Source organism: Bombyx mandarina, chromosome 04 (genome assembly GCF_030267445.1).
Source record: "Bombyx mandarina strain Sakado chromosome 04, ASM3026744v2".
NCBI lineage: Eukaryota > Metazoa > Arthropoda > Insecta > Lepidoptera > Bombycidae > Bombyx > Bombyx mandarina.
The window spans coordinates 5,523,554-5,550,661 of record NC_143211.1 but is presented as its reverse complement, the minus strand read 5'-3'; the positions used below and the strand labels follow the sequence as shown (position 1 = coordinate 5,550,661).

The window sequence follows — 27,108 nt, the reverse complement described above, 5'->3', positions numbered from 1 at the left end:
AATCGGAATCAACCGAAACGTTTCGCAATGACCAGAGACACAATCAGTTGTTCTAATAAACGATCGTTTATTCACCGTACAAGTTAAGCAAATGCCTTACAATGTAGCGTGGAGCGGACATTACGGCGTCAATTTTTCAATAACGATAGTCTCATCTGAATATTGAGACGGGTCGCTGCGTAATAACAATGTGATTTTTTGTTTTGGTTTTCGATTTAAATCGTCATCTCTTTACCACTGATACGGAAAACAGTTTTATCATCGAGACGAATCAACTAGGAAATCAGGACTTGCTCTTTTAAAACTATATGTAGGTACACCGCAACACAGAAAATCGAGAAAAATCAGTAGAGTAATCAAATTTCATGAGTTATTGATTCATTATTTTAGTGACACGAGGTGAGCCGATGAACTGAAGGTCACAGGAATCTGTGTGCTTGCTTAGCGCGAGTTTTGTAACGTTCTCGATAGCGTAAAAGTTAGCTCATATTTGTATGGAATGGGATCGTTTGTCTACGTTTGCCGCTAGGGGCGCTGTTCCAACTGCATACAAAATTGGGCTAACTTTTACGCTATCGAGAACGTTAAAAAACTCGCACTAAACATACTGTTCGATTCCCCGTCATCTGACTGCCGGAGTCCCGCAAGGCTCCGCACTCTCCCCGTTACTATTTAGTTTGTATATCAACGATATACCCCGGTCTCCGGAGACCCATCTAGCGCTCTTCGCCGATGACACGGCTATCTACTACTCGTGTAGGAAGATGTCGTTGCTCCATCGGCGACTCCAGATTGCAGTAACCACCATGGGACAGTGGTTCCGGAAGTGGCGAATAGACATTAACCCCACGAAAAGCACAGCGGTGCTATTCAAAAGGGGTCGCCCTCCGAATACCACTTCGAGCACCCCACTCCCCAATAGGCGCGTAAACACCTCCGCCGTTAGCCCCATCACTCTCTTTGACCAGCCCATACCTTGGGCCTCGAAGGTCAAATACCTAGGCGTCACCCTCGACAGAGGGATGACATTCCGTCCCCACGTAAAAACGGTACGCGATCGCGCCGCGTTTATACTAGGACGACTCTACCCAATGCTTTGTAGACGAAGCAAACTGTCCCTCCGTAACAAGGTAACCCTCTACAAAACTTGCATACGCCCCGTCATGACGTATGCAAGCGTAGTGTTCGCTCACGCGGCCCGCACCAACTTGAAACCCCTTCAGGTTATACAATCCCGATTCTGCAGGATAGCCGTCGGAGCACCATGGTTCCAGAGGAACGTGGACCTCCACGATGACCTGGAGCTCGACCCCGTCAGTAAGTATCTACAGTCGGCATCGCTGCGCCACTTTGAGAAGGCGGCACGACATGAGAACCCTCTCATCGTAGCCGCTGGAAATTACATACCCGATCCTGTAGACCGATTGGTAAACCGTCGACGTCGCCCAAAGCACGTCATCACGGATCCTCCTGATCCATTAACGGTGCTTTTAGGCAATACAAGCACCGGTCACCGTCCTCGTCGAACCCGTCGCTTGCGACGAAGGGCTCGACGAGCGAATTAACCCACAGACACAGCCCACTGAGTTTCTCGCCGGATCTTCTCAGTGGGTCGCGCTTCCGATCCGGTGGTAGATTCTGCGAAGCACTGCTCTTGCTAGGGCGGTGTTAGCAATTCTCCGGTTTGAGCCCCGCGAGCTCACCTACACAAGCTAGGGTACGCTGAAATAGCCTCTCAAGGCTATCAGCAAAGGTAGGAAAAAAAAAAAAAAAAAACTGTTCGATGCGGGCAGCGTAAGCCTCGTCTTTCGTCTGAAGAGAGTTGTAGTGATATTCCTCAAAAGAACATCTTCGGAATCAAAAGATAACAGGATCTTGACTACCGTTCTGAACATCAGCGAAGATATATAATTGAAAGTTTAACAAAACCGTACATATGACGAAAGCGAAAAAGTTTATGATTAAAAGTTTGATGACTTTTTTTTTAATAACATATGCATATACGGAACAGTACCGCAAGTATAAAATAATTTTAATGAGACTAAGGCCTACTGATTGCATGGATTCAAATAAATCGAAAAGTTAGTTTTGGACACTAGTTGTTCTGCGATAGGCAGCGGCTTGGCTCTGCCCCTGGCATTGCTGAAGTCCATGGGCGACGGTAACCACTCACCATGAGGTGGGCCGTATGCTCGTCTGCTTACAAGGGCAATAAAAAAAATGTTTTTCCGTAAACACGCGCTCAACGCGTGTTCGAGAATGACAACGTTCCAATGCGTAAAAGTTTCAATTGTAATCATGTTCACATCCTGTTTTTTAATATTCATCTCGAGGGGCGTAAGGCTATTTCGTTTAAGCGACATTTTTGCAACTTTACAGGAGAGCCATTTAAAGTTTAAAATTTGGAAAAAATACAATAAGAACTTCTTCAGCTATTTGAATAGAGTAAACTAAATTGAAGTTCAATTAAAAACATCGAACTCTTGATGCTTAGACCAAATAAAACGGACCTTTAATTAAAAATATAAATATCGCGTACTAGCTGACCCGGCAAACTTCGTAGTGCCTCAATCGATAAATAAAAGACCTAAACTTTTGTATAAAATAAACTTAAAACAAAATGAATCCGTCCGACACATCAAAGGAAAAACAAAATTATTATTTTTATTAAATTTCGAGCATTTTCATATTTATCTACCTTTTAAACATTCTCTAGACTTCCACAAATAATTCAAAACCAAAATTAGCTAAAAAATCGTTCCAGCCGTTCTCGAGTTTTAGCGAGACTAACGAACAGCAATTCATTTTTATATATATAGATTTAGCGAAATTCGCTTAAACCAAACAGCCTTTCAGCCCTCGATATTGTAGGTACTTAAAAACTAAGAAGTACGGCGCATCTAGTATAAATTTTAATTGTACCCGCTGTTAATTATCTGCGTTAAATTCCAATATTAATTATTTATTGATACATACACACACACATGTTGTGTACATAATTATTGTGATAATGAAGTTAGATCCACGTGTCGGACACATGTTTAATTGGATTTCATGCATTATTTACAATTTTACAATGTTTGCGAATTCTAAATTCGAACTAGATCTTACATAACGATCGACACAATCAACACTGAAAGCGGTAGGTACAGGATTGCGTGGGCACTAGTTTTTATTAGAATTCAAACCAAAACTCCTTTAGCGTTGTGGATTCAATTTTAAAACACATAAAAAAAAATTGTACAAAGCTTCGCTCACTACTCTTGACGCGGAATCCTATTCAACACGCAGCCAATAATCATTTATTTAGGTCAACACAGTATAATAGACAAAACGTTGACGAAGCGTAGATGTCTGGTGTCATCAACAAAACCATATCATAGGTATTATTAAAATATTGAAGATTTATTATTTATAACAGTAACGTTTCGTGGAAATATAATTGCAATAACATGTAATTTGCAATGTGGACAGTCCGATAAACACGCAATGTTGATCGTATCGACTCGCACACACGCTCACGTATGGGAATATAAAGTCGGCCTGTTGTTTGTGGTCTTGTGAGCGACACAGGAAAACATTAGCCGTTCACGATGCGCATCGTGACAAACAATGACAAGTTTTTTTTTAAAGAATCGCAAAGAGTATTTCAGTATGTAAAATCTTATGTTTCATCGTTTTAACTAAGCCTCCTCAGTTTATCGCTTAACTCACTGGCTCTACCGTTAACATTCTTACAAATTGAAGAGATGAGTCAATTTATGTCCTGTAATAAATGACGTCCGGTACCATTAGAGTACCAGAATGCCGAGACAATTGCTCTATGGCAAACCAGAGGGCCGCAGAAGTCGTGGCAGACCCAAACTCCGATGGTTGGATGGCGTGGAGCGCGACCTCAAAAATATCGGCGTCAAGAACTGGAAGGAGAAAGCCCTGAACAGAGCAGTCTGGAGAGACATACTGGACCAGGCTAAGGCCCACCCTGGGCTGTAAGGCCTAAGATAATGATGATGAATAAATGACTTCGTTGTTGCGTTGGTATCTTACATCCTTGCAGGATAGCCTTCGGAGCACCATGGTTCCCAAGGAATGTGGATCTCCATGTTGACCTGGAGCTTGACTCAGTCAGTAAGTATTTACAGTCGGCATCATTGCGCCACTTTGAGAAGGCGGCACGACATGAAAACCCTCTTGTCGTGGCCGCAGGTAATTACATACCCGATCCTGTGGACCGAATGGTAAACAGTCGACGTCGCGTCATTCCTAAACACGTCATTACGGATCCTCCCGATCCACTAACGGTGCTTTTAGGTACCTTAAGCACCGGCCACCGTCCTCGGCAAACCCGTCACTTGCGACGAAGGGCTCGACAAGTAAATTAACTCACAGACACAGCCCACTGAGTTTCTCGCCGGATCTTCTGTGGGTCGCGTTTTCGATCCGGTGGTAGATTCTGCGAAGCACTGCTCTTTCTACTGTTAACAACACTCCGGCATGAGCCCCGTGAGGTCACTTACACGTCAAGGAGAAGCTGAAATAGTCTCCCAAGGCTATCAGCATAGGTAGGAAAAAATCTTACATCCTTATTTCTACCGCGGAGTAGCCATACATTCCGGTTTGTAAGGTGGCCAAAGTCGTCAGAGTTCGGCATTTACGTTTTGATGTCTATGGGCTCCGGTAACCGCTTCAGACCAGCTGGACTCGTTTACCCATTGATGCAATAAAAAATAATCTATATATTAATACGTGAAGCAAAAACTTTGTATCCCTTTTTACGAAAATTGCGCGGACGGAGGAGTATGAAATTTTCCACTTATAGAGAATATAGAGAAGAAGTGCACAATGCTAATATTTTTTTTAAATAATGCATAAAAGATACATTAAATCAATAAATAAAACATTACACACACTACATACCATGTATTTGACGCACACACACATGCATACTATTTATTGTCAAACTTTTGTTCTTGACGTCTGTTGTCAAATTGAAATTAAATATTGTTTGTCTTTGTTAATATCTTTTATAGTGTAGTCTTGGCGAAATTTGTGATTATAGAAGTATAAAATACAATCATAATAGTGTACAAACTTACAATTCCAATTAATTATAGTCGAATTTCGACTACTGCGGGACCTCTAGTACCTAGAATTTCACACATTCTATCACGCTTCATAGAAGAATTCATGACTCACAAGTTATACTAAAATATAAGCAAACGATTGTAAACAAAACAATTTATCCAAGGAGCAATATTCAATGTGATTACGATTGAATTTAGCTATTAACTCAATAAGTGACGATTACTTTAATCCACCACTGCTGTTATTCAGTTAATGACGGTATGTAACAATGAATGTGAAAGTCTCCGGGTAAGATAAGAGCATTGGAACCGCGTTGCAACAAAATCGTTCTGCAAAGGGGATTAGATAATAGGCTTCGAAACTTTCCTTTGCTGTTTACTTATGTAATTTTAAGAAATGCATTTTTGTTGTTGTTGGGATCTTCACAATATGTCCGTGCATTTTTTTAAGTTTTTTGGCTGATTCCGTTGAGTGTTTGAATTTTTTTCTCTAGTTTTATGAATTTTACGATCGAACGCAATCTACTTCTGTCTAATGAATTAAAACTAAACTTAAATAAAAATAATAAAAGCTTTTTTATCAGAATTATATTACTACCGACGCGACGTATCGAATACATACAGTTTCCGTGGTCACGGACGTCTAAGGTGTAGTTCGTCGATATTTGAATATATAATATGATAAATACCGTCTGTTTGTCTATAAAAAAAATTCTAAAATTTTACGTTTCATTTCACACAGAACAAACAGATGTTCAAACATGAAAAACACAGTCGAACAAACTGCCAGACCTCAAGATACACATCAATTAGTCTCAGAACGATGACAATACAGAAGTGTACAGATTTTATTCTGGCTCGAACCAAATCTCGTTCAAATTGCATTTATTTCGGTATACGAGTCACGATCGTTACTATCAATGAAAACATGCGATCTGCCAACAAACGCTTCACGTGATATACACCTGGCTACCCAGTGGCGTTCGGTAGCCAGCGCGGAGAAATCGTAATTGATTCATCTCACTCGCACATTTAGTAAGTAGATATCATACAGGTAAAGTTGCGGGGTCGTCAGCCTTCGCTTATGTGATGTACATTTAAATGGAGAACTAACACTCTAATTAAAGTATATTATAATACTGATATACGATATCAATAGTGAAATATTTGAAGGGGAAAACCGTTAGAAGTGATAATTTCATTTAGTACACCTATCACCTATGTCACTAATGTATGCTAATTACTTCAAAGATCGATCTACACGAGTAGTTAGTTTTTAGTATCTCGAAAGTGGAAAGAACAGAATATTATTTCGGGAAAGCATATTATTGCCAAGTGTATATACATATATATTACCGGTTTCACCGTTCGAAAGAGAGTTCGCTCCTAATTTCTTCTTGATCGTCAACCAATGATCACTAATTTTTGTCATTGTGTGAACACATGACCGTCCGCGATAATTTCATCGTTTGTATTAAATTCACTTGATGGTGAGTGGTTACCGTCGCCCATGGATTTCAGGAATGTTAGAAGCAGAACCAAGACACTGCCTACCGTTAAGATTAGATTCGATTTTTGAACGAACATTGTTGGAATTAATGATTAGACTAAAAAAAAAAAACAAAAAAAAACTTATTCGACAAAAAAAGGTAGAGGTTTAATAATAAAATAATTCCTTGAAATGAAATAGCTGTGAAAGTGGATTCTATTTATGTAGAGAGCGGAGACTGGCCGGGCTCCAGCTGTGGTGGGTGTCTGCCCACGCTACGAACCCCTATTGATCGCCACCCCTCCCGCTCGCATCCCCGATGCAACTTGTTACGTTTTACGCTACGTACTGAAACATAGTCCGCACATTTTTCAATGAGATTAATATATTTTTTAATTCCATTTCATAGGTACTACAACTCAAAACGGTTTAAAACATATAAAAATATCTTTTATGTAAAAAACAAATATAAGTTCCCAACTCTGAAGCTACACCTTTATACAATCAACGTATATCTTTCTTTTTTAAAATCAGCGTAACAGGTGGTGTCCGCGGTTTAATTCATAAATTAAATATAAAACTGGCAGTTCGCCAGTCTCGAAGTGGTTAGGGTACTGATAGCGATAGTAAAGTAATTTAGTCTTTTGTAGTCGTTAGCCATTACGTACAGCCTAGTAAATTATGTATATAAAAACTGATTGTTTATATGAACAGCTGATTACGAGAGAGAACTGTATCACTTAAAACGATTGTTGACGTTTCTGCTTTTATCATACAGTTTTACCTTAAAAATGTTACATTTTATTATCAATCAATATTAGAAATATGTTAACGGAACTTGTTTAATAGACACGGAATTTTTTAAAAGTTTTTAATATAATTTCTTGAATTTCAATTTCATACAGACACAGTGCTTTTGTTGGTTCGTTTCAAAAAAGTCGTGAAATAGGTTCTTTAATTATCGCCTACGAGTCCTTCTCAGTGCCTAATCGGACCTCGGCAAAGATGAGCAAAATTTACAAAATATCATAAAATTTTAATTGGAAAACATGATTGCTGAAGCAATCATACATATAAATACGATTTTGTTTGGTACGACCGTAGTCACAAAAGAATAATTGATTTACACACTTGGAAACTCACGTTTGCTTGAAATTAAATAGAAACTAAAAAGAAAATATTTATTAATCTATTTTTAAAGTGAAATAAAGAACATACTTTGATAATACAGTAGGAAGAGTGAGTGAGGTGCGGTGTGAATTTATCTAAAGCTACAAGGAAAATTACACGATATTCTGTTTCAGGTATTATATAGATCTTAGATGTCAACAACAGAGTATGAGTTCTTAGTTATGGTTCCAGTTCCAAGTGAGCAGTCAGGACCAGACTGTTTCGCTGCGTGTTAAGAATTTCAATTCTCCATGTTTAATTTCTATTGCCGTTCCCACATCACTATGTGACTCGCTCATGAGTCAACAAGCCTAAGGCAGCAAGCTAAACTATGTTAACATTATACCCTGTCTTTCTTTATAATAATAATAAAAAATTGTTCGTGTTACAAATTGTCAACTTGTGTAAATACATAATTATTATGTTCATCATTTTAGCTTTCTTCTATTTGATTTTTTTTTAGGTTTCAATCCGTGTATTTTAGCTAGATGCGAAAATAACATTACGTTAATATACAATAAAGTTCTTTAATACTATACAATATCTACTTAGTCGTAAGGCCTTTGATGTAAAAATTAAATAGACTAAGAAATTTTGGTTAAGTATAAAATATATTTGAGACTAAAATTCAGCTTGGCAATTTTTGTTGACCCTACGAGGTTGTACGGTCATTGCTCGGCGGCGATGATGGCGGCGCCCGCCCGGGCCTCACGCACTCACTACTGCGAAATTATTGCACCCAAACCGCTTAAATTTTATTTACCCAAAATTTGAAAGTTAAAATTACTATAGCTTCATCAAGTGGCGAAAATATCGGAATGGTTTTTCGATATTTTACTAATGATGTTTCAATCGACGTCTTTCTACGAGCATTAAAGTAGACTCAATGCAGTTAAAAAAAGTTTATAATCAAGATTAACGCTGAAATATCTTAGTGATCTAGTATGAATCTGAAGAAGCATCATCTGTTTTGATCCGAAATTTTCAAATATTTCGTATGAGTGATCAGATCGCAAACAAGTCTTTGTAATGTGATGGAGTGGTGAGGTGCGCGGTGAGAGCGGGGCGCGTTCAACGAACGTCCGCGGGCCGGCACGGGCCCAAGGTCGCCGCGTTCACTCGCACGACACCGCACTACTCCACCATCGACTGTGCAGCTCATTCAGGGACGCAGTCCGAGTTTCACTACAACAGTATAACTCAGTATTATAAAATACAAATATAATTTTGGAATTAAAAATAAGGCGGCCATGTTTTACAGATTAGCGTATAGCGTTTCCGATTGTTAACACACTATTTTGGATGTGTTTATCGAACTACCTAAGTATATTTTGCCTATTAAGATTTGATAAAAGCATTTTAACTATGATCGAGTGTTTTTTTTTTAATTGTTATTTTATTCGCCTCAAACGACGTACGTGTAATATAAAGGTATTTGCATGGCTACGTGCAAATTCTTTATACATAAAATCAACAAAACAAGAAGCATACAATACAAAAATATATATACTTATTATTGCTTACTTAAACATAGTCATTAAAAACAAATTATTCAGAACAAATTTAAATGTAAAATTGTTGAAAAAATTGACAACATGAAAAGCATACCAAAAAGTCTGACGACATCTTCAGCTTCTGGTATATGTATTTATATAAAAAGGTTTATACATCGATTTAAAGATATCTATAAACTATCATATACAAAGGCTAATATTTGTAAAAACGAGGCCAAATTAGAGCTAACTGATAAACAAATCTTCGAGTAGCATGAAGTAGGTCCCACGTGCAAAGAAAAAGAGAAATTCAATAATTTCTAGCTGAACCATCGAATATATCAATTTTCATCTAACATAGACGTCACATGCTAGTTCAAGCCGGATGTTTGTGCAACGGACAAGTCATGCATAGTTTCGAAACATTAAAAGTGAATGCTGAGTGATGCAACCTTTTATTGGTAAGTTACGAACAAGCAATGATGCAAAAGTACTAGAATCTTGAATGGTAATTAAGAATTCAGAGAGAGAGCATTATGTAACTAGATAATATTATACAACAACTTAATCGTGGTTTTTTTTTAGGTTAGATTAGCTTCAGTCATGCTGGGGAGTTATTTAGTTATTTAGTGGGGGGTTATTTAGTGCCTTAAACTACCAAATCGACATACACAAATACACTGTGTGGCTAGGGAGATTCGGGCACCAACCCAAAAAAATTATAATATTTGCGAATTTATTACGTTATTATATTTTTCTCATCTAGCTCTTGCCAGCCACGGTGCTGGATGAAAGAAGCGGAGGATCTTCATTTGCGTGCAATTGGAGAGGACTATGTCCGGTGGTGGACTGGTATAAGCTGGTGATGGTGATGATGATGTTATATTTTTCAGTGTTTTCAAAATACCTTCTTTACAGTTTTCGTGGATGGTTTCCATCAAATGGCACAATTAAAAACGGGATTAATTAATTCATTATGCAGTGTTTTATTTATTTATTTTACAAACTGAAGCATTAGTTAAGGTTTAAAATTTTCACTGATTGTTTATTTATTTTTTATTGCTTAGATTGGTGGACGAGCTCACGGCCCACCTGATATTAAGTGGTTACCGGAGTCCATAGACAGCTACAACGTAAATGCCGCCAGCTACCTTGAGACATGAGCTCTAAGGTCTCAGTTTTAACAGTACAAAGGCTGCCCCATTCTTTAAACCGAAACGCATTACTGCTTCACGGCAGAAATAGACAGGGTGGTGGTACCTACCCGTGCGGACTCACAAGACGTCCTGCCACCAGTAAAAAATTAAATTAAATTTGCTTTCAAATTATTATGTAATGTGTGTTGATCAAATTTTTAGCGTTTTTTCGCACTAAATCCCACAATGACTAAAGTAATTTAAATGTTTTATCAGTGCAAACATTAATATTTGTTTTATTAAAATGTCTTAAAAAAAGTCAATTCTAACGTATCAATTTATCTTAGTATACTTATTTTGATGGCAATGTCACTGACCTGTCGTATGTCATGTAGATTTCGCATACCGAACGTGTTACGAAATCTACACGTGTAGGCGATAAATTGATCGATATAATAATATATTAAAATAAAATGGAAAACTAAAGCATTTTTTTTTATAATGGCACATGTGAAATGATTTGTTAATGAGGGGTTTATTGTTTAATGCAAACACATAGTATGCAGTTTTCAGTAAGTAATAACAAACAAAGATGAACATAGTTTATATAAAACTAAGTTTGCTTTATTACTTAGTTGTTTGTTTTAATAATTGTCACTTTCTCCTTATGAACGCCGGCATAAGCTAACCGCCATTAGTCACATTTGATGAACATCTCAACCATGAATATCCGTCGAAATTATAATGAACGTATGTAAAAGATCGAAACCCTTCCGTAAGATTTAATTTTCCTCTTGTTCTGCAAATTGACGACGACGGAGAAATTCCTCGAGTTTTCGGTTCAACGGCCGCGCTACGACGGCGATTTTGCGTCAGTGTGTTTGAGTGAAGTGCGCAAACGCACACAAGGTCCGTCGTCCACACCTTTGCAAACAAGACGAACCGTTACTGCCAACTCCTACATCCCATTCATGAAGTGATTAATACTCATTTTGAAAGCCATCAATTAGATATTCAAAGAATCAATGCCGTCAAAAATAATGCTCTTATCAAACCCTGAATTCAAGAGAACCACTATAGCGAGCATCCACATTATAACGACCTGTAAATAATCATTACAACTAATGTATTTTTTTTATTCATCAATTTTTTTATCGTTGTATTTATTTCCTTATTTCGCGTAGATAGCAAGACTACGTTATTAATCAGTTAGTTACATTAACTCATATACCAAAATCATAACGTCAATACCTAACACAAAATACGCAAAGCACACAATAGGTATAATATTTTCGAATTATTTTCAATTTGTATTATGAATCCAAAGAAAGTAAAGGTCATACGTATTATATTGTATTGCGAATACAAAAGCCTAAAACATACAGTAGGTAATATTGACGATCGCAGGCGAAATTTATTAAGTATATCTTTATTTATAGTTTCGTATTACAATTTTAAAAAAATGATTCAATGAAATTAACGTAAATCAATGCGATGTGATCGACTTATTATATAATATAACAGATTAATGATATTTTACTTGTCTGAATCTGTCTTGTGGCATTTGACTAGAAGAAATAAAAGTTGTTCATAATGTCAAGGATTTTTTGAAGTACACTGCAGCGGCAGCGTCTAGTAAGCGGTATTCATCGTGAAGGCTAATATCTGCCTTTCAATTAACAGTTTTTCCGTTTCTACTGCTAAGCATATTACAGATATGGTTGAAAAAAAAAGCGAGGAATTTTAGTAACATGAACACTTTCGCAGCAATAAACGAAAGGTTTTAACTGGTTGCGAGAATCAACACAAAGAGGTGTGTTTTAGTAATCTATAAGGAGATTAAGGGCAAGTGGCAAATTTGTATTTTTTGTATCTAATTATTGGCCAGACATTGGCTTGAAATATTAAGAGGCTTTTGGCAGTTTTTCGACATTCACCAAAGATCGTAAGACAAACACGTAACACGGGCGATTATTACTAGTTATTTCCTTCTGTTCAAATTTTACTATTAGTAGATAAGTAGACACGCTCAGGGTACCTAGATTATGTAACATTGTAGTAGCATTAACACTTGTAAAAGTACACCAGTGTATGGGATTGACAAAAGCAAATTTATTTATATCAATCCCCATACATTTGTATCCGTATCCACTGTTAACGCTAATACATAGAATGTAATGTCTAGGGACCGAGAGCTCGGTTAGTCTTATCAAAGGTTTATCCCAAATCCAAATGTTGCCGTTCGTCACATGAGACACGCGATTTAAATTTCAATTGCATTCGATTTAGGTGTATCCTAATAGTATTCATAACAGAATAATTGATTGCTTCGCTGTAAAAATAATCAGAATCGTAATGATCCATACAAGCACGGTAAGAAACTTTAAGGTTTTGGTAATAGTATTTTCAATGTATATTCCAAGCACTATCTACTTCTAATTATATTACGTTCTAATGCTATAAACAGTGTCGCTTTAGATTTAATTGTACAATATTATAGGTCACAGAACGGAAGCAAAAACGGATGTTTCAAAATGTAACGCTAGCGAGCTCGATCCTCGTATTTATAAGTATCATATCGAACAAGTTTCTAAAACGAATGCACACTTTTTTTTTGTTTATTCAATAGTAAAATTTGATGACACGACGTAAAAATTTAACAATACCAACCGATTTATAGTTTAGGCAATGGGCAATACGTTGAAGGTAGCTACAATGAAATATTTGTTACAGAGTTTAAAAATAATACCTACCCACATCTATCTAATCTCCGACAAACCGCAAACTAATGTATCTAGGTACATTTTCTTTAATTTCAAATTTGAGTAGAGTTACCGTTGTACCAATGCTAGGTATCTACCTAATTTTGTCACTATTGGTATTGTAATAACTAGTATATACGTAACTAATTTAGTTTAAACATTTTAGAGTATTATTTCAGTTATAAATAGCTTAGAAATAAATTCTTCATTATTATCTCATCCAATAATTAATGTCTCAATTATTACTATTGAAACCTACCTAAAATTATATTATTATGAGAGCTAATAATATCATCTACATAATATGATTTGAAGAGAGGTGTGGGGCATTCAGACTTGCGCTATGCCTGACATCAAATTCTTCAATATTCTCAATTCACATTGCAGGCGATCACATCAGGCAACAGAATTATTGCAAATATGAAGCAACATATCTAGGGGCTCAAACTCACACTGACATTGTATATAATCCAGCATTCCGTATGGAATGCGGTCGCTTGCCCGCTGGACCGGCCGCGCACCGCCCCGCGCCTCTCCATGTTTTCTTATCCATTCGCTTCCGTCTACCATATGGTATAGTGGGATAGGACCGAATCCAATAAGATTTTGATAATAATTAAGGATATTGATACTGTTATTTTGGACAATTTGTACAAAAATGTTGCAGTAGGTTCTAAGTTGTTTAACATACGAATTGTTCCATCATCAATATTTACAACATCCCGCTGTACAATATACGTACGTCACGACGTACTTAGTTGTACACCCCATCTCAGTCTTTCCGCGGAATTTATTGATGACACCGAGCCACGCAACGGCGAATCGAGCGTCCCGGTAGGCAGTTCGCGAAATCAAAAACTACTCACCTTCAGTTGAAATTTGACGATAGTTCGATCTCCGAAATATTGTGATTATCGTCCGAACAACACAGGTATTCACCACACTATAATGACAACATAAATAAAGGCAAGGCAAACTGTGTACGTTTACGTCTGAAGGGCGAGTCGTTCGAGACCGAGGTATTCCTCGCACTGATCGAAATGCAACTTTGGAAAATGCACAGGGCGGGGTTGTCGAATGTCATAAACGGTCGGTTACAGAGGTCGGACACTAGCCGGTGAAGCTCGAAAGGGCACACAACACACGAACACTAGGAGCGAGGCCGGTTGGCGGACTGACGATGGCGGGGGGCCGCGCGCCGACGTGGCCCTCTCTGCCCCTCGCCTCAGCCGCCGCCGCGTAGCAACGAGAGTCGCGACGCACAGTGGGTCGATTCTATGATTTTAGTGACTTAGGGACCAACTTTGTTTTTTTATAAATTTTTTTATGTAGATAGATAGAGCTCGTTAATCTCAATAATAATTGTTTTGGGCAAAAATTACAAAAACTTTATAGTTTGGTCAGAAAAATGTGTTTTGTGATTTTTTTGTATGGAGCGGGTCACATTAAATTAAATTCCTGCTAAGTACCGCGAGGTCCCGCTTTGAAACTTTATTTTCCTTATACCTTGTCTAGTCTACTATCATTTGATGCTATGAACATGTGCATAAAGTTGCAACTCTGCCAAATAAATGGATCGAAAAAAATTAATAAATACATAGAATAAAAACCTTTATATTTTTTTTCGTAAGTGCTTTTAAGTTAAATTTGATATGGATTAGTAAGTAAAAGCACGTAATGATACCCATAATTACATAATACCTAACAACAATACATTTAGTAGGTCTCTAATTATGCAATCTCTCTAAATATTATATATTTTGTTTCACCTTTCGATCTTTGGGTCAGAAGACGAAAGAAGATTGTGTAAAATATCCTCATTAGTCGACGTTCTACTTCTCATTCTTGAATAACATCTCTCTGTATATTTCCGAAAATCTTTATTGCGAGCTTCCGCTGCCTCTTCCGAGAGTTTACCTATACGAATGGCACCAAAGTTCTTCATTATTATATATCACTGCCATGTGCCAACAATTTATGGATACTCGAAGGCATATATAATACCAGGGATATACATTAACATACAATTCTGCAGTATATCTAAAAAATTCCGAAAAATTGGAAACGCGCTCTCCAGATGCAACAGAGTGAAGAATCACGTGAAGCCTCTCTATTAAATCTTTACGTATTCCTGTTATGCGGGCTGTTTCTTCTGCATCCCTGAAAAATCTTCTGGCAGTATTGCCATCATTGGTTGTTCCTACTCCTTGCTTGACAACATCTATAAGTAAACCGCATTCCTTTTTAAACGCTTGCTGTATAGCGCTCTTTCTGATTGATATTTTTTCTTTGTCATCCCCCCTTGCAACCCCATTTCTTGAAGTCCAAACGATAAGACGCAAACAAAAAAGTGTCATATAAAAAATAATCTCACAGGAAACTACATACGATGAAAAAATTGTGAAGTAATAAAATTATATTTACCGATATGAAGTAAGCACTCCATGCATCTTATCCAGGCATGTAAAGATGGCATTCCATACTGGAATATTTCTTCATTATTTTCTCTTTGATAAGCAAGTCACTCCAAAAAACTTTGACGGTTTTGCTTTGCAAATATCACAGACAGCAGAAAATGTTTCTGAAAAATATGAGGTTATTTTGCCGTCTATCATCACCATGTGCAATTGATGCTTAACTTCAACTTGTTTGATTGTTGATGGCTGAAGTCTTTCTATTTCTTCTGTTATGCTAGCTTTTATAATTGTCACTGTTGACTGCGTTTCTTTTGTAAATTTAAACATTATTGGACGGCAATAAAAAGTTGATGAGGTCGTTTTCCCAAACAATTGTTCCATCAAATTTCTGAAGCCTTATAGGAACTAGACTGACCATGAAAATAGATGAATCATCAAACTCTGTTTCAGTTTTTTGTTTATAATTACTTTGACCTGGGGCTCTATCAAAGCCTATTTGCTTATAAGCAGTAGCTCTCTTGCAGAGTCCAAATCCGAAGTAATCACATCTAAAAGCCTATATAGCGCCAAGTTTAGTAATGCTTGCATTTTAATAGCAGCTCCTTCTTCTGTAATAATTACCTCGTCTTTCCCTGGATAACAGTTGGTCTTTTCTTGCTTAATTTTATATTAAGAAGGGTATAAATCAGACCCATTTTCACTTGCTGCTTCTCTTAGGTTTATATACTGCCACTTAATTTAAGTGAAACTAATATTGCCTTATCAGGAGAATATGTACTACTTTTCACTTTACTTGTAATTAAATACTCATTAACTTTTTCTAGATCTTCGGGGTGATTTGACAAGTGGTTCATTATTTCTCCTACATCTTCATTTCTAGTGTTTCTCAAACTAGTAATTGTAGTAGCTTTCATTTCATCCGGGGATAACGAAAGCGATTGGTAAATTTGTTCAATGCGTCTTCGTTTTTGCCTGGATCCCAATTCTTCAAAAGGTTTTCGAGGTGCAAAAATAGATGTCGAGGCTTCTGTAGTACATTTGAGGGTGGTACATTTTCAACATCTTCAGTATTAGAAATCTCGAGCCTTTCATGTGCAGTGTTGATAGCTTCAGGTATCATTCCTTCGGGCCAGTTTATTGCACATTCTAACCAATCACATTTTTTTCTTATAAACTGTGCTAACATGCGACTACTTCGTTTCCATATTGCACTTATATTTGAACAAAATTGCGTACTGAATTTTTGGAGCTCAACATTTTTCTCTTCGGTCACGTTTATTTGATTTTGTAGGAATTGAAAGAGTTTTTTATTATCAGACAGCGACTGTAGTTGCTCTCTTAAAATCATAAATAATCCTAAATTGTTAACAAAATTATCAATTATTACGGAAACAGCAAGATCACAACGACAATCACGAGATGTTAGTAGTAGTACGAATAAACGAACACTAGTTAGTATATAATAAACATGGTCACTTTATACTTTCAGAGACAAACAAATGTTTAATATATTATCTACTACCCAGTAATGGCTACTTAACTAATTATCCTCATTAAATAATGTTAACTATCTTAATAATTAGAGAGATTGCTTAATTAGAGACCTACTAAATGTATTGTTGTTAGGTATTATGTAATTATGGGTATCACTACGTGCTTTTACTTACTAATCCATATCAAATTTAACTTAAAAGCACTTACGAAAAAAAATATAAAGGTTTTTATTCTATGTATTTATTAATTTTTTTCGATCCATTTATTTGGCAGAGTTGCAACTTTATGCACATGTTCATAGCATCAAATGATAGTAGACTAGACAAGGTATAAGGAAAATAAAGTTTCAAAGCGGGACCTCGCGGTACTTAGCAGGAATTTAATTTAATGTGACCCGCTCCATACAAAAAAATCACAAAACACATTTTTCTGACCAAACTATAAAGTTTTTGTAATTTTTGCCCAAAACAATTATTATTGAGATTAACGAGCTCTATCTATCTACATAATTTTTTTTATAAAAAAACAAAGTTGGTCCCTAAGTCACTAAAATCACAGTATCGACCCACTGTGCGACGCAATCCGCGCCTGTCGCCGACCTCGCTTCTCACTGTATCCTTCTGACCTGCGTCTCAGCATCCTTTACCTCCTCCCGTGATACATCAGATTTTTTGATTTACAAAGTATAGTGTTTTGATTAATATAGGTGCCCACAATCTAGTACCTAGTCTTTACTCTTGAACGTTTAGAAAATGAAATGCGAATTTCAACATCGTGGAATGCTGCACTTGGCTTGTCAGCTGCAAAAATATTCGCGGGTGCACCAATTTTAAGTACCTAACCAAACTGCACATTATTTCTCCAACAGTAGATGTTGAATGTAACACGCCTTTGTTTATTGATTACTCATTGCTTGTGTGGTAGATATAAAGTTAGAGCGAGATCGCGAGTTCATTATGAGCGGCGCATTTGCAATCCCCGTACTTTCACCTATGCAAGTACTTAGCTGTCACTAGTGCACATGCAATAGCTATTAATTTCACTCGCGCAACCATCAATCAAGTTTCTTTAACGTGGTGGGAACTGGGTAAATAAAATTAATTTGTTTACTTTTACATCTTTTTTAATGTTAATTAACATTGATTATTCTAATTTTAAATCGATAAAATATTCATCACGATATGACCAATCGGGATTAAATGCAAAATTTCAAAATATGTACTCAAGAGTTTTATACATTAAGTAGTTTCTATTTATTTTTCTCACAAGACATAGAATTGCATTATTGTTTCAAATATCAATTGCTATAGTTGAATACATAATTGATTTTTTATTCACCGATTTCTTGAACATTGCTCTTAATCATAATATGAAAACGTAGGTTTAGAGGCGATGATGGGATGCGACACGTGACAAGAGACTTTTAAGTAAGATATATGTACACTTAATAAATATACTATAATATATAAGCTTAAACCGCTTGGTATATACATATATATATATATTTATAGTCATCAATAGTGAAAATTGGATAGGTACATAACTTTGGGTGATAGTATACAAATGTGAAGCTAACTTATAAAGTACTAGCGACCCGCCCTCGCTTCGCTTCGGAAACATTAAATCACACATGAAACAAAAAAAAAAAAATATAAAAAAATAAAAAAAATTAGCCTATGTTCATCAGGGACAATGTCGGCTTCTAATGGAAAAAGAATTTTTCAAATCGGTCCAGTAGTTTCGGAGCCTATTCGAAACAAACAAACAAACAAATCTTTCCTCTTTATAATATTAGTATAGATAAAGGTAATTTGGTGATGGTTTAATGACAAAGGGAAGATCTTCTACCGAGAGTGTGATATTCCTCAATAGACCCACGGTTCAAGAGTTGTTGTTCGTAACTTGTATATGCAAGCTATATATACATATGTATTATATATATAGAGACTGGATCCACCTAACACAATGCCGGATCCACAGCCAAGCAGACGCCTATTGTCGAAGACTCTTCTCATGTTCGCATATCAACATCAAGCTTCTCGTACATTTACACGCTTAAACTACTGAACCGATTTTGACGAAATATAGTAATAGAAATAAAAATAGAAATAGTTTGGAAACCTGGGAAAGAATTTAGGCTACAGTTCATGTTGAGCACGGGTCTCCATCTGCGTGCCATAATCTGTAGTCCACGTAGGTAGAAATTAGTGTAATACTAGATAGGCAGATTTCATTAGTTGATGCCAATGCCACTGCCAATGAAAATATTTCCATTTTAAATACCAAAATTTCAGTTCAGTTTAAAGTCCGAAGAAAACGTTAAAAAAAATTAGGCAATAGTTTTTCATAATCTAAATTTACTTTAGCTAAAAGTCAGTACATTTTACTTATAGAGTATGATTAAAAAACTAAAACACAGATTTAAAAAAAAACTTTCGGTTTATAGTGTCGATACGTCTTTAGAGCCACGGATGCCAAGCGGGATCCATTCGGCAAAGGTTGTCGTGGCTGTTTGCGGCCGCGACTAGGGTTGCCACCTTGCTGTCGGGTCCGTCGAACGACGCCAGAGAGTTGAGTCGGTTCATGATGACCGTCACGGCCTTGTTCACCATATTTATTATGGTTTCGTTATCCATTTCGACTGGTTTGTTCTCCGTCGACGTTCCCGCTGATGGCATACCGGATTTATCTTCCAATCGTTTTCTATAGCCAGTCACCATTTCGTCGCGAAGTATCGTGCGTAATATGGATTGAATCTGAAAAATAATATTACTTTTAATAACAATATTAATAATAATAAAATCCTTTATTGTCTTTCACACTAAAAAAAACAAAAAATATAAATAAAAGAAAAGAAAAAAAGAAAAAGGCAAAAGGAGGTGGCTTAGCTAATGCTGTTCAAAGTCGATAAATCGAACAGAGCTGATTTTCAATCACTCCCATTTTCCTTTGGTTCATTGAATATAAAAATAAGAAAAACAAAACAAAAATCAAATTAAATTGTGAACCCGAATACGAAACATACATATTAAGCACACACAGTATAATAACAACCTATGGGCAGACTACAACGAAACAACAAAGAAAATAAAATAAAGCACGATAATACTACTACTGGTAAACAGCAGTTTTAGTAACTTATTGATTGCAATATGTTTTATTTCATTCTATAAATAACAGTCATTGCAATACCTTGAAATTAGGTGTCACGAGACATCTTGCGATGGCTATAGACGACGCGGTGAGAGGGCCCGTGATGCCGATGTTCGTCAACAGCTCGGCTATGTTGGGCGTGAGGCGGAACGGAACGGGCCTGTTCCCGTCTAATTCACCTGTCGATTTGAAGGCGGATTACCATAAAACTATCAATGAAATGAAATTAAAATAAATTAAACAAATTAAATTTTATGTACTGGTTGTAGGACTTCTAGTGAGTCCGCGCGGATAGGTACCACCACCCTGCCTATTTTCTGCCGTGAAGCAGTAATGCGTTTCGGTTTGAAGGACCGGGCAGCCGTTGTAACTATACTGAGACCTTAGAACTTATGTCTCTAGGTAGGTGGCGCATTTACGTTGTAGATGTCTATGGGCTCCAGTAACCACTTAACACCAGGTGGGCTATGAGCTCGTCCACTCATCTAAGTAATAAAAAAAAGTATAACGTAAGCGATTTTAATGTACAAAAGCAAATGTTAATTCGTTAGACCGCGAAAGATGGAAAGTTCTCGTTTTGATGACAAGGTAAATATAAATATTAAATTATACACAACCTATTGTATTTTTTTTTTTGCGAAATATTACATTTATATCAGGCATTAAGCATAATGAGCATAGTATATACGATTTAAAAAAAAAACGGTCACGCTACATCTTTCGAAATAAAGTTTTAGTTGGGCTTTTGAAGTTTCTCTTTAGATAACATTTACTAAGTGAAACAGTTATACTAAAAAAGCAGTGAAATCGCTTTTTATTAATTTACTAAAATTAAGACCAACTTAATTAAATATAAAATAAAACATGAGCCTAAACATTTTTAAAAGAAATAATAAGTGGACAAATTTAGAGAGACGCAAAAAAGGTTTCATTACTCCTGTTGTAATTTACGTGAATATTAATTAGTCACACGCAAAACATTTGTTTTTGAATGTTTTATTTATTTATTTGAATTTTCAACGGTGTTTTTTTATTTTTTTCATTTACTAACTATTTTTTGCCACATTTGAATTTGATATGCTATATAAAACTGCTTTTACGTTTTATTATTGCCATAATATTATTGGCATTTCGAATACTTTACACTTCATCGCAATCCATCCATTTCTTCTTAGGTTTATCTCTTCCTCTTGTCCGAAATCGAACCTCAACATTTTCTGTGGTACGAACGAAACTCTAACAACGTGTTATTATTTTATATAACGTGTGATTATTTTATATATATTTTTCCTTATTGTCTTGATTTGATTATTTTTTGTGATATCGATCGTCTGTTCTTTCGACGCTTTTAATTTCAAATTCCAAATGTAATAAACTAAATTATCACAAATATATGTACATGATAAGTTGTTTTATACACAACTAGCTGTACCCGTCCGCTTCGCTGGGCATTTAAAGTTAACATTATTATTTTTCACCCCCACAAAGATTCTCATCATTAACGCCCCGCAACTGTTGTAGGGAGTCCAACACTCATATAAATATTAACCTATCCATTAAGTACATGTATTTTCTACATTTTCTGGATACCAAGTTTCAAGTCAATCGGATGCATGGTTCAGTAGTTATAACGGAACATCCGTAAAAACCACTGTAGATTTATATATTAGTATAGATTCTTTGGTATTCCTCTAAATTTTTCCACGGGCGTATTATACGAATAGGCATACCTGTTGTGTCGTCGACGTCAAACTTGAAGTAGGAAACGTTCAAGAGTCCCGAGTCCTGGTGCACGTACATCATGTCGGGGTTGAGGCGCGTGAGGTGCAGCACGTACTCCGCGAAGCTGGACAGCGACAGCTGCAGGGTCAGCATCTTGCGGAACGTCCAGTAGTCGGTGGGCGCGGCGAACGTCGCCCCCGCCCACTCGCGGAGCATTCCCTTGGGCACCATCGTGGCTTGGACCTGTCAAATAAACAATTTGAAAATTTCCATGAATAGTTTTTTTATTGCTTAGATGGGTGGACGAGCTTACAGCCCACCTGGTGTTAAGTGGTTACTGTAGCCCATAGAAATCTAAAACGTAAATGCGCCACCCACCTTGAGATATAAGTTCTAAGGTCTCAGTATAGTTACAACGGCTGCCCCACCCCTCAAACCGAAACGCATTACTGCTTCACGGCAGAAAAATGCTGGACGGTGGTACCTACCCGTGCGGACTCACAAGAGGTCCTACCACCAGTAAAAAACACATATAGTCATAGTGCATAGTCTAATTCTTTTGTCCGTAGATCTTGTAGGCTGTATGATGCTAAGTTCTCTAATGCTGACATCTTTTGCTTGTCACTTGTAGCATATAGAAAAGCTATTTTAAAGTATTTATAAGGTAATTTAGTCCGATGACTATTATAGTTTTCTAGTGTAAGTTGATGTATAAAATAATATGTGCGTATTGTGTTGTTTTTGTTTTTTTATACTTTAAATTTCTAAATTTCTCTTCTCTGTTCACTTTCTACTTATATGTGATTTTGAATGTGGAAACATATTTGATTCTTTTTTTTTTATTGCCTTTGAAGGCAGACGAGCATACGGCCCACCTGATGGTAAGTGGTCACCGTCGCTCATGGATGTCAGCAATGCCAGGGGCAGAGCCAAGCCGCTGCCTAAAATTTATTAATTATTTTAGATATATTTTTTTAAATATTATAAATATTATATGTTTGTATTGCACTGTTTGTTTCCCAAATAAATAAATATTTGTTTGCTAAAAATAAATTAAAGAGGAAAGTTTTCGAAAGCATTGATGAGTGCATAATTTTATAGCCATACATGCATATGTCTCGTGTAATAGTGAATAAAGTGTCAATTTTTCTAAAGAAATTTATAATATCACATGTTCTCGAATAATTTCCGCAATGGTGGTATACATATCGTGTAATAAAAGGCAGGCACCAGCGGCAAAGCAATTATGCGCTCCGGTTCGAATATTGGGACAACCATCACAAAATAGAATTGAAACTCAGACCTCATGTCTCAAAGTGGCGGCATCCACATTGGAACGTGTGTGGGCTGCGTTAACCGCTTAAAAGCAGTTAGGTCGTGAGTTCTTTATACCAATTATGCAAACTAAAAATAATTAAGAATCATAATGTTTTTACCTCTCGTAATATGTCCCTGAGCACTTGATGGGAGGCCTGCGAGCCGCGCGCCTGCACCGCCGCCAGCCGCTCGTAGTACCGGGCCACGGGTGCGTCGTACTCTACACCTCTGCCGTCACAGCCGACACACAGATCAACATCAACAACATTACAAACATGTGGAACTATTCTTTAAAGATACCTACACTAATACATATATTTCAATTTTAAATACTGTTGACATAAATTACATTGATGATTATTATGAACACTAAAGAATTTGCTTTAAAATAGGGTATTATATAGTACAAAAATTGCCAAGGTGTTCAAAAAATTTGTACCAATTTGATCTACCTAAGGGCCTGTGCACACCACGTTTTTTAAACGCGCCGTCGACGCGCGTTTGTAACAATACAGACGTGATACGCACGCAAGTCAGACGCAGCCTGTAGACCTTTGCACACCTGTATAAATTCAAATATACGTTACGCGTGTGCTACGCCCGTTTGTATCGATACAAACGACAACAAACTGCTCTGTAGGATAAAAGCGCGCCGTCGTGGTGTGCACAGGCCTTAACATATCTTCATCTGTAAACACAAGTATACTTTATAAAAATTCGCATCACTGACGAATCAACACGAAAATATAGATTAAAAGCCGTAACGCAATTTGTCGACAAAAATTTTGAAGTTATAACATTGTAAATCTATTATTACCTGTTCTGTTGGGAGTTTTAAAGAAAGTTTGCATACCTGTTCGCACACTCCGTCCTGTAAATATCCAATAAAGATATCGAACTAGGATTGTCTTCGACTAGACGCATCTGTGGCGAGACGGACACGACGCGGGGCACGGTGAAGTGGAGGAAGCGGCGGGAGGTCTCCTTCTGTTTCCCCAAGTAGTGATTCAGCATTCTGAGCAGCTGCAGGACGCGCTCCTCTCGCCTGGCGTCGCCCAGTCCGGAGTCGTTGACGACGAGGTACGGGTAGATCTTCCCGTTGTGGCCGCGAATGTACAGGCGGCGCGCCGACGTGTTGTGCTTCTGCACGATCTCGACGCGCGGCATGAAGCGCGCGATGCGGACGTGGTAGTGCGTGTGCTTCGGCAGCAGGAACTCGCCGGGCAGTTCCACTTCGGCCGTTTTTAGGCTGAAGTTCGATAGGAACCTGCATTTTTCCTCGATGAGGAATGACCTAAGGTTAAAAAAATAATATTGAAATTTACATTAATTATTCGTGATGATTATTATTAGTTGATGAAAAACTTAATTATATGTAATATGTGGGGTTTTCTATTCAGGTTGGGTCAGTGAAACGGTTGATGACTTCACACAAACTTGATTTTTTATTTAGTCTTTCTTAATCTATGTAACTAAAATATATACATCTTACGTCTTCAGAGTTATACCGTGTTTAACCGCCGTCGCGACCGGTAACTACCCTCCTCACACTTAAAAAATAAAACTATGTGTTCCGCATTCATTCGCCGTCTTTCTTATTCCCTAACACGACATCTCTTATCTCTCTCACTCAGTCATGCTCCATATCCGTCATTCATCCATACCGTTCCGTTCCGTTCCTACATGTATAAATGTATTAAACTAAGCATATGTAAAATATTCGAAATGTCTGAAATAATACAATGACAATAAGAATTAAGAATGTCAAATAAATTTTTCAATATATATATTTTTTTTATAATATATGTACGACTCACGAAAACCGAAGAAAGTGGGAAAACTTACTTAGGTAAGACTTTAGTTTTGGCTTCGAGAATCTTCACCCACTTCCTCAGTTTCTGTATGAGATTCTGCAGCTTCATCGCGTTCGGTTGCGAGAAATCAAAGTCGGCAGTGAACTGAGTTTTCATTTTCTGGAACACGGGATCCTGCACGGTGGCCTGGGCGCGACGGGCGAGACTCTCCGATGCAGCTGAAGAGAATGACCCACTTACAGTACTTGTAACACTTTCTGTAGACATACAAAACGGGAGTACATGGATAAAACAGAATTCGCATTAAGCCAGCACGCTCATATTTAGAAGGCACTTTACTAAAAAGCATTAATATCAAAGAATCTTACATGACATTGGTCGGTCTGGTTGTTGTTATTTAGAACACTCCAGAATGTTACGCGGCCTCCTCAAACTACCTAAAACTAATTCACCAATATCCTTTTGCAGTAACAGTATCCCCACATTATATTCCACTTAGCCACTATATTATATCCTTAATTCGCCAATGCAGCAGGTAATAATACTATAAAATATGGATTTCTAAATAGATGTTGTGGACCTGGTGGGATAAGCTCAAGGAGACTACAAAGCGTTGAATTTTAAACTTTGTGTTTAATTTATACAGGGTTTAATTTTAAACATGAAAGTATATAGTACTATAGTTTTTAGATCAAGTAAATCTTTTGCTAAAATAGTCGCTCATTTCCTTTAGAACCACTAGCTGTTGGAAATTTTTATAAGAAAAGTTCAATTCATTCATATCTGCGAATGACAATATTGTTCTAATATCGAAAAATGTACTCGTGTTTTTAGTTAGTAAAATTCCTTCGTTAACACGCAATCTATCAATGAAGGTTGAGGGCTGACGAGACGTATATTCGAAAGAGATTTGGGGTCGTCTAAATATTTATTGAGTCACATCACGTCCAATACACAAATATTGATAAATATATTGCTCTTATTTTTTTTTTTTGTGTTTCATGTCAGGATTTACCAGCGCTACCGTCTATTTTCTTCGTTTCCTGACACGAAAACAATACACCCTGTATACATATAACACTTTTATACATATTCACTTGATGCTGTTTGTTACTCTGCAGACAATAAATAAATACTGCAAAAATAAAAGCGGCAATCGTTTCACTGGCGGGAATACGACAGATACTCTCTATAAGATGTAATTCTAGATGTAGAATAAGCTAAAAGCACTGTCTTACCCAACTTTAAACAAAGCTTAATGTGAATGCATTGATTGAAATACCAGCAAACTTTTTTTTTTTTTTTAGTAATTAATTCGATATCCAAACGTTTGAGCGTCGAGGAGCCTTTGGCCTGTCGGTAAACATAAAAAACAAATTACGCTTTTTTAAGAACGAACAGCTACTACACTCGCGAGCAAAAGTTTGGAATCACTTACTTGAAATTGATTCCGCGCGATCTTGTGTACTAAATATTTTTTTGATAATCATAAAAATGAGATCATTTTAAAGGTTGAATTCCTAACTTTAAACTGATACCAAATTCATTAAAATCAAGCCAGTATTTAAGAAGTTATCTTGGATTAAGTGAAGGAATAACGAAAAAGACGTGTTTCAATTGCTTGATACGTCGCGAGTTGCGGCCTACTGACCCCTATAAAAGCACCTGTTATCGGATTTTCTTTATCAGTCGACTTTCACACGTTGACTGGTACATATCTCGGCTACTTTTGACCCTTTACCTTGTACGACAATTGGGACAATACCTACAGAAGTAGCACAAATCGTAGCCCTATTGCAAGAAGAGCTCAGCCAGCGGATTGTCGCTCGTCGGCTCCAAATAAGCCATTCCTGTGTTTCAAAAGTTTGCAAGCGCTTTCAAGAGACTGGTAGCTTTATCCCGAGACCAAGATCTGGACGGCGCCGGGGCACATCGGAGAGGAATGACCGTTTTATCGTGTTAACCTCTCTCCGAAATCGGCATTAACCTGGTGTCGACGTCCAACAGGAGCTCCGAGATGTTCGTAGGGTAGCAGCTAGCAAGTAGACAGTTCGTCG

At 37.0% G+C, this 27,108-nt stretch overlaps 2 protein-coding genes across 4 annotated transcripts in view; both read right to left on the bottom strand.

The window, feature by feature from the left end:
- The window catches only part of mtgo (miles to go), a 55,363-nt gene extending 41,026 nt beyond the window's left edge, over positions 1-14,337 (bottom strand). Inside the window, exon 1 of the mRNA XM_028178160.2 lies at positions 14,001-14,337. The gene's annotated coding sequence lies outside the window, so the exon portion shown is untranslated. The remainder of the gene's footprint in view (positions 1-14,000) is intronic.
- Positions 14,338-18,146: 3,809 nt separating this feature from the next.
- The window catches only part of Nipped-A (Transcription-associated protein Nipped-A), a 36,414-nt gene continuing 27,452 nt past the window's right edge, over positions 18,147-27,108 (bottom strand). For 2 of the 3 annotated variants that reach the window (XM_028178156.2, XM_028178157.2), the window contains exons 42-47: positions 25,083-25,308; positions 24,091-24,531; positions 23,357-23,465; positions 21,929-22,163; positions 20,238-20,377; positions 18,147-19,801 (exon numbers count right to left, since the gene is read on the bottom strand). In XM_028178156.2, coding sequence (XP_028033957.2) covers positions 19,505-19,801; positions 20,238-20,377; positions 21,929-22,163; positions 23,357-23,465; positions 24,091-24,531; positions 25,083-25,308 — 1,448 coding nt within the window. In that variant the 3' untranslated portion in view covers positions 18,147-19,504. The remainder of the gene's footprint in view (positions 19,802-20,237; positions 20,378-21,928; positions 22,164-23,356; positions 23,466-24,090; positions 24,532-25,082; positions 25,309-27,108) is intronic. The other variant, XM_028178158.2, reaches the window with a different exon arrangement.